Raw genomic sequence first — 8,729 nt, 5'->3', positions numbered from 1 at the left:
TGGTTATATATTTTCAGATTTCAATACTTTTGCCTTTTCTATGCTAAGACCAGCATTAAGATGCAAAAAGATATAAAAGTCTGAGATCACATACCAACTGATTCAAGAACAGCTTCTTTCCTGCTGCTATCAGACTTTTGAATGGACTTACTTAGCATTAAGCTGATCCTTCTCTACACCCTAGCTATGACTGTAACACTATGTTCTGCATTCTCCTGCTTCCTTCTCTATGAATGGTATGTTTTGTCTGTATAGCACGCAAGAAACAATATTTTTCACTGTATATTAATACATGTGACAATAATAAATCAAATCAAAGCATTCAGCTTTGGGAATGCTTTTCCTAATTTACTTTTGAAAGAAATAATTCCTTTTTGAATAACCTTATGAACCATGCCTATGTGAGCATTATTTATGCGCGTGTCCCTTGGCAATTAAATGCAGCAAATTATTCAACTGTAGGCTCATTCCATCTTCGCCAAACATCAACATTTCCAGCAAGGGTTGCTGCATAGTTACCCAAAGCAGAAACACTGGCCAGTTTTCTATATACCAGGCATGCTAAAGCCATTTTTACACCCTTACCACTACCTTGGTTTAACACTTGCCTTCATACAGTCTGCAGATTGAACATGGGAAATTCCTGGCGGTATAAATTTGATATGGCACAAGTGGGTTGAGGAGCAGGAAGGGGAATGAACATGAAATCCTCAAATTTCCCCTTCTTTTCCTCTTTTTAACAAACCAAGAGCTTAAAGAACAAGTAGCTTCAAAAATTGTATTTGAAATGCATGTCAAAAGTTCCAATCCTCAAGTGTCCAGTCAATATGAACAGAAGTATGAAATTATGTACCAAAAAAAGTGCCATATTTTTTTTTTTAAATACAAGTTTTCTGGCACATTTAAATAACATAATTATTAATAGATATACAACTGTCAGAAGGGACAGTGGAAATGAAGGACAAATAGAAATTTAAGTCTCATCTTTATCAATCATCAGGTCATAAAATTTGAGTTCACAATAACTATTAGGAGGTGCTTTTTAAACCCCCTCATTGTACCTGGCATCACAATTAAACAAGGCTTCTTCTGTCAATTTTTTCACGCGCCCCATTTTTTGGTTACATTTAGGTGGTTTAAATGCTCTTCGATATACTTGGATTCAGGGAAGTTTGCAGATTTGGCAGCTTTGAAGGCTTGCCAACGCTCAGCTCTGCGTTGTGCAGCGTGGCCTCTTTCTTGTTCCACAGTCATCCATGGACGGCTCAGCCAGTACTCTGTCTCCCTTTCGATTTCCAGTCTTTTAACTACGTTACGCATCATCTGCCAGGTAATTTGTCTAGGGCGTCTGTACTTTCCTATCCACTGCTTGCCTGGAATTCCTTTCCGAAACAAAAATGCCGTAAGAAACATTTTGCTACAACTTTACCTAGAAAGAAAAAGTAAACAACAGTTGGAATCTGCAATTTACTTAAAATTAATTTACAATGAACAATGTGGTAAAACATTAAAAATTAAATATATTCTTGTATACAATGGGGATTTTAAAATGACTGAAAAAAAGTAGAAAATGATGCACTTGAGGTTCACATTTAATCTGTTATAGAGACAGCCAACCTGTCAAATCTGAACAGCTGGGGGAAAAAAACCCACTGTATTCTGGCAAAGTGCCACAAGGAAGAACAATCTTGCAATTATATAAGGCCTTTTGTTTTCCACCACAAAAACTGCAGTGAAATCCTTATTTATATGCTTCATGTCTCCAAACTCTACTATTCGAATGCTCTTCTGGCCAACTCCCCTTTCACTTTCCATAAACTTCAGCTTCTCCAAAACTCTGTCACCCCTACCCTAGGCAACAGCAAGTTCTAATCATCTGCCAGTATTGGCTCCAACCAAATTTAAACTTACTGTTATCGTCCCCCTGTTAGATCTTGCTATCAATTGATGGCGCTCTTTTCTGAGGTGGTAGATTGGGGGTTCAAGTGCAACACCAGAAATTTGAGCATTATAATCAAGGCCGACAGAGGGTGCTGCAACATGTGTAGGAGAGGTGTAAAATGACTCCCCATTTGCCCTCTTAGAAAGAGCTGAAGATTCCACAGCATTATCTGAAGTATAGGGCAACTCTCCCCAGTATCCTGGCCAATATTTATCCCTCAATCAACAATAGAGAAACAGATGATCTGGTCATTATTACACTGCTGTTTCTGGAAGCTTGCTGGGTGTAAATTGTTTTTGCATTTCCTACAATAATGAATACACTTCGAAAAGTTCTTCATTAGCTCTAAAACATTTTAGACAGCCAAAAGAATTTTCAATAGTGTTAAAACCTTACAATTATTTAAATTTAATTTAAGTTACTAGATAATTTTAATACAAATCACACTAAAAATGTCTCGATTACTGACTTATTCCAGTTGCTCAATTTGAATTAGTAGATATTTTCTTCCAAAAAAGTTGATCAATTATCAAGAGCAGATTGCATCTCACTGAGGAGCACATTCGAGAAACTAAATCCAGAGATGACAGCAGAATAGATAAGTGGCTGAGCAACAGAACAGCTAAAACAAAAACAGAAAATGCTGGAAAGACTAAGCAGGTCTGGCAGCAACTATGGAGAGATAAACAGAGTTAAGATTTTTCTTTGGGGCTGAGGTAGGCACAGGGCACACAACGTTGCAGTGACAGAAATGAATCAATAGGATGCAAGTTCTGAACTTTGATCATGAGGTTTTGGTCTGACTGTGCACAAATTATTAGCTGGGGTGCTGATATCTGGAAGAGGAGGGGGTCAATGGTGGGGGCAAAAATCAGTGACTTCCACAATATGTGCTGATTTACCTTTATTTTAAATGTATTGATGTGTTTGCCTTAACAACTCCATGGGGCAGCACATTTCATATACTTACTCTGAGTAAGGTTTCTTATGAACTGTCTTGGACTCCCCACAATAGGAAACATTTTCTTTTCATCTATCCCACCAAAATTAGAAAGAGCTCTGTAACAACACAATTTTCTCTCTTCTCAAGAGTGCCCAGCTTTTCCTCGCTAAGTTCTGGTACTGTCTTTGTGAATTGGTTTTAGACTTTCTCCAATAACTGTCATTTTTATAATATGGTGACCAAAATTAACTATAGTATTTCAAATGTGATCTAACCACAGTCCTATAAAAGTGTGATAATCACTGTCTTTCAATTGTGACTTTTCAGAAATGAACCCAAGTGCTTATATATTTTCTTTAATGGTCTTAACCTGTGTTGCTGCTTTTCATGATTTGTATATCTGTACTCCTAGATTCCTTTGCTCCTCTGCTCCATTTAGACATTGCTATTCAAACAGTATGAGGCTTTGTTATTTTTCTCACCAAACTGCACCACCTCACTTACCCATATTGAAATGAATTTGCTCATTAAGTGATCATGCTGTGCAGACATATTAATAGTTTCTTGTTTTTTGTCACATTGTTCCTCAGAATGAAATATATCCAACTTTGCCCACAATCTTTAAAATTGTTTCTGATTCCAGAATCCAAATAATTGATGTAAACTGTAAACTGCAGTGGTCCTTGTGGAACAACACTTCCCACCTTTTGCCAGCCTAAGTAATTGCCCTTACCCCCTACTGTTTTCTAGCTTGTAGCCAGCTTGCTATCCATTCTGTCACTTGTCCTAACTCATTTGCTTTGTTCACAGTCAAGACTCTACTATACATCTGTAGAACTCCTTGCTAATTTAATTCTGAAATTTATTTATGCTTTCATGACTTTCTTTTGTTTCTTTGATATCCTTTCATTTATTGTGTACGTGATTTTCCTTTAGTTTCAATATTGACTTGACTAGACTTGACCGTTTCACTAACTCATTGGTTAGGTGGCTCTGTTTAAGCAGAATATATTTCTTCAGAACTATATCTTTCAAAATATATTTGCTGTTCTACTTTATTTCAATTACCATTGGGGAAATTTAATGCAGTCCCTCAGTTTCCCCACTCCCCAATTCTTTGCTCCTCCCTTTACTAATATAATCCTGAACCATTATTTTGAGTCTTATTTTACTTTGATCACTAATGTCTAGGTGTTCCCCTACACTTGCTTACTTTTTCAGATATATTTTCCACTACAAGTTCCCATTACACAACCTTTTCCCTTGCAGATGAATAGACTGCAGGAAAGTGAGCATCCAACTGCAGGCATTTAGAATATGCAACAACATGGGAAGGGCTGGGGGCTAGCAAGGCAGCACCTGGGTCCAGCAAAAATTGCAGCAGCAGTTGCTCACCTGAGGCAGAAAGTTTACATAATATAAAAGCCAATTACTGTGAACGTTGGAATCTGAAACAAAAACAGCAAATGCTGGAAAATCTCAGCAAGTCTGCCTGCATCTGTGGAGAATAGGGCCAACGTTTCGAGCTGGATGACCCATCGTCAAAGCTTATAACCGCCCCCGTTTCTGTGACAGGAACTACAGAATCCTTTCCCTCTCTTTCCCCCTCCTTCATTCATTCATTCACTCACTCACTCACCTTTTCTCCTTCTCTCTCACTCACTCACTCACTTACTTACTTACTTACTTACCGGACGTTCTCTATCTGTCCTCTCCTCAGCGCCTTGGAACCATAAACCACCTCGGAATAACCCGTCATCCGATTGGCCCTCGCCCCCCCCCCGCAGACGGCACCAGCAAACGACAATACCATTGGCTGTCTCCAGCAATCTACACTCTGATTGGTGGTTCTGTCTGATTGGTTGCTATGGGTGACGGAGAGGAGGCTGCGGCTGGGTTGTTTCAGGCGGAGAGGCCCCGGGACCGGAATGGGGAGGAGTGAAGTCACTGAAAGGCCCAGCCGCATAGGGAGACGGGCGTCAATATAATCCGCGCTTGTATCAGGCCTCTGTGGTGATGTTTGCAGGTAGCGTGAGCCCAGCCCGGGCCAGCTAGAGGAACAAGATCTCCCCACCACACGTTTTCTGTACAACTGGCCTAAATACTGCCGCTCACACAGCCTGAACCACCCCTCACCCGTCCGTCTCCCATCATCTCCTAATAATCCTATGCCCCCTCATCACGGCACACCTTTTGATTTGATTTATTATTGCTACATGTATTAGTATACAGTGAAAAGTCTTGTTTCTTGTATGCTATACAGACAAAGCATACGATACATAGAGAAGGAAAGTAGAATGTAGTATTACAGTCATAGCTAGGGTGTAGAAAAAGATCAACTTAGTGCAAGGTAAGGCCATTCAAAAATCTGACAGCAGTAGGGAGGAAGCTGTTCTTGAGTCAGTTGATACATAACCTCAGACTTTTGTATCTTTTTTCCCCAATGGAAGAAGGTGGCGGAGAGAACGTCCAGGATGCATGGGTTCCCTAATTGTGCTGGCTGCTTTTCCAAGGTAGTGGGAAATGTAGACAGAGTTGGTGGATGGGAGGCTGGTTTGCATGATGCATTGAGCTATATTCACAACCTTTTGTAGTTTCTTGCAGTCTTGGGCAGAGTAGCAGCCATACCAAGCTATGGTATAACCAGAAAGAATGCTTTCTGTGGTGCACCTGTAAAAGTGGGGGTAAATGGGTGTTTTTCAGATTGGGGATCAGTGACTAGTGGTATGCCTCAGGGATCAGTGTTAGGACTGCAATTTTTATGATTTACATAGGTGATTTGGAGTTGGGGAGCAACTGTACCGTGTCAAAATTCACAGATGACACTAAGATGGATGGCAGAGTAAAGTGTGCAAAGGATGCTGAAATTCTACAAAGAGATATAGATAGTTTAAGTGAGTGGGCAACGGTCTGATAATTGTGAGGTCATCCATTTTGGTAGGAATAACAGCAAAATGGATTATTATTTAAATGGTAAAAAAATTGCAGCATGCTGCTGTGCAGAGGGACTTGGTTGTCCTTTTGCAGGGATCTCAAGGAGTTAGTTTGAGGTGCAGCAGGTAATTACAAAGGCAAATGGAATTTTGTCCTTCGTTGCTAGAGGAATGGTGTTTAAAAACAATGAGGTTAAGTTACAGCTGGAGTACTGTGTATGGTTTTGATCTCCTTACTTGAGAAAGAATATACTGGCACTGGAGAGGGTACAGAGGAAATTCACTAGGTTGATTCCGGACTTGAAAAGGTTGGTCAGTTAGTGCCTAGTTAAGGGTTGCAGCCCGTTGCCACTCTGATTTAATAGGCAGCGCGAGGGGCCGAAACTCAGTGTGCAACCTAGAAGGTTTAACCTTGTTGGCAATTTAAAGGGCGAGGTTCCTCTCAATTCTTACATTGACCCTCCCATTCTTCCTGTCCAACATGTCCCCTTGCTGGGGTCTGTTAGACCAGCCCCACAAAAATACTTGTGGAAGTGAATTTCTCCCTCCTTGGTCTGCGGCTGTACCCACATCTGCCATTGCTTCTGGCACCGCTCATGTGCAAAGCTATTGGCCTCCAGTTGACCAGCAGTTCTATAAGACAGGACTTCTTCCTGGAGACAAATGGAAGTCCCATCTCATACTAATTAAAAGGCCGTCACCTGAAAAATTGAAGCATAGCAAGCCAGCTAAGTGGAGGATGGTTGTCCCCAACAGTTATGCTGGGTTGCGGATAGAGCCAGGCACTGAAATCTACGGCCATGGTTCTTCTCCTGTTTCTGGACCCATTGTTATCTCACCCCCTCACATTTGTCAGGTGTCCAGAATTTGGAACAGTAGGGCAATGTGTTTGAAATAAGTTTTTAGCAAAACTTGTTGGCCTTTGTACTCTGTCTTAATAAAGCGTATTGAAAGTTCACATTTCAGTATGGTACACTTTACAACCAGGCCTTGTAAAGTGTCAGACAGTTGCACATGACTTAGTTGTTCCTATTGTACAACCAGCATTAGTTTGTGACCTGGCCCTATGCAATATCTGGACAGCAGCATCCAAAATACTTCAACCTCAAGCACCGCAAACAACAATCCCACGTACAAATGAGGATATCTTGAATTAACAATGACATATGCTTGAGAATATCTTGAACCAACAGTGAAAAATATTATTGGCACATTCAAGTTTAAAAATGGTAAATTTGCACCAATCAATTCACCTGCACTAATTTGCTATTACTAACCATTGAAAGGGGGCTCTATTAACATAAAACAATACAGTGTATTTGGTCTCCACAGTGTAGAAACCTTATCTTGAGCAGTGAATATAAATGAGTTCCTTTCTGAGACAGAGCCAGTTGAATTTTCAGGTGTTTCCGGGATGTTTTGTGAATGGGTCAAGAGATGGACTTCCTATAGAAACTCTGCACACATGGAGCAGTTGAACCAGGAGCACTCCTCATCACAATGGATGTCTTGGCATTCTACACCAGCATCCCCCACGATGATGGCATTGCTGCAACTGCTTCCGTACTCAATGCCGAAAACTGTCAGTTTCCAGATGCAATTTTACAACTCATCCACTTCATCCTGGACCACAATGTCTTCATCTTCAACACCCAGTTCTTCATCCAGACACACGGAACAGACATGGGGACCAAATTTGCACCTCAATATGCCAACATCTTCATACACAGGTTTGAACAAGACCTCTTCACCACAGACAACGTTCAACTGATGCTATACACTACAAAGAACAACTAGTTACATCGATGATATTTTCTTCCTTTGTACTCATGGTGAACAATCACTGAAACAACTACATGATGACATCAGCAAGTTCTATTCCACCATCAGACTCACCATGACTACTCGCCAGAATCAGTTGCATTCTTGGACACATATGTCCATAAGGACAGTCATCTCAGCACTTCACTGTACAGCAAGCCCATGGATAACCTTATGATGCTCCATTTCTCCAGCTTCCACCCTAAATATGTTAAGCCATTGGACAAGCCCTCTGCATATACAGGATCTGCTCAGATGAGGAGGATCGCAACAGACACCTCCAGACACTGAAAGATGCCCTCAGAAGAACAGGATATGGTGCTCAAGTCATCAATTGACAGTTCTGATGCGCCACAGCAAAAAACCACACTGACATCCTCAGAAGACAAACACAGGACACAGTGGACAGAGCACCCTTCGTTGTCCAGTACTTCCCTGAAGCGGAGAAGCTACGACATCTGCGGAGCCTTCAACATGTCGTTGATGAAGACGAACATCTCGTCAAGGCCGTTCCCACACCCCCACTTCTTGCATTCAAATAACTGCACAACCTCGAACAGACCATTGTCCACAGCAAACTACCCAGCCTTCAGGAGAACAGTGACCATGACACCACACAACCCTGCCACAGCAACCTCTGCAAGATGTGCCGGATCATCGACACGGATGCCATCATTTCACGCGAGAATACCATCCACCAGGTATAGGGTGCATACTCCTGCAAATCAGCCAACATTGTCTATCTGATACGCTGCAGGAAAGGATGCCCCGAGGCATGGTACATTGGGGAGACCATGCAGATGCTACGACAACAGATGAACGAACACCAATCACCAGGCAAGAGTACTCCCTGTTGGGGACCACTTCAGCGGTCACGGGCATTCGGCATCATAAGAGAGGTTCACTGATGATTGCACAAGATTCAACAGCATTCGCAACTCCTCAAATACCGAAGCAGTCCATGTCCAAGTTCAGCACAATCTGGACAATATCCAGGTTTGGGCTGACAAGTGGCAACTAACATTTGCACAACACAAATGCCAGGAAATGACTATCTCCAACATGAGAGAATCTAACCACTGTCCTTTGA

At 41.5% G+C, this 8,729-nt stretch overlaps 1 protein-coding gene across 1 annotated transcript; it reads right to left on the bottom strand.

Annotated features, from left to right (window-relative positions):
* Positions 1 to 66: 66 nt before the first annotated feature.
* Positions 67 to 4,659, bottom strand: mrpl57 (mitochondrial ribosomal protein L57). The gene is made up of 2 exons (XM_080200559.1): positions 4,577 to 4,659; positions 67 to 1,429 (listed from the first exon to the last, which is right to left on the bottom strand). The coding sequence occupies exon 2, from the start codon at positions 1,411 to 1,413 to the stop codon at positions 1,102 to 1,104; it is 312 nt and encodes a 103-aa protein (XP_080056685.1). The 5' UTR covers positions 1,414 to 1,429; positions 4,577 to 4,659; the 3' UTR covers positions 67 to 1,101.
* Positions 4,660 to 8,729: the final 4,070 nt, after the last annotated feature.

Source organism: Carcharhinus amblyrhynchos, chromosome 12, assembly GCF_965287045.1.
Source record: "Carcharhinus amblyrhynchos chromosome 12, sCarAmb.v2.hapA, whole genome shotgun sequence".
Lineage (NCBI taxonomy): Eukaryota > Metazoa > Chordata > Chondrichthyes > Carcharhiniformes > Carcharhinidae > Carcharhinus > Carcharhinus amblyrhynchos.
This window is presented reverse-complemented; position numbering and strand designations above follow the sequence as displayed.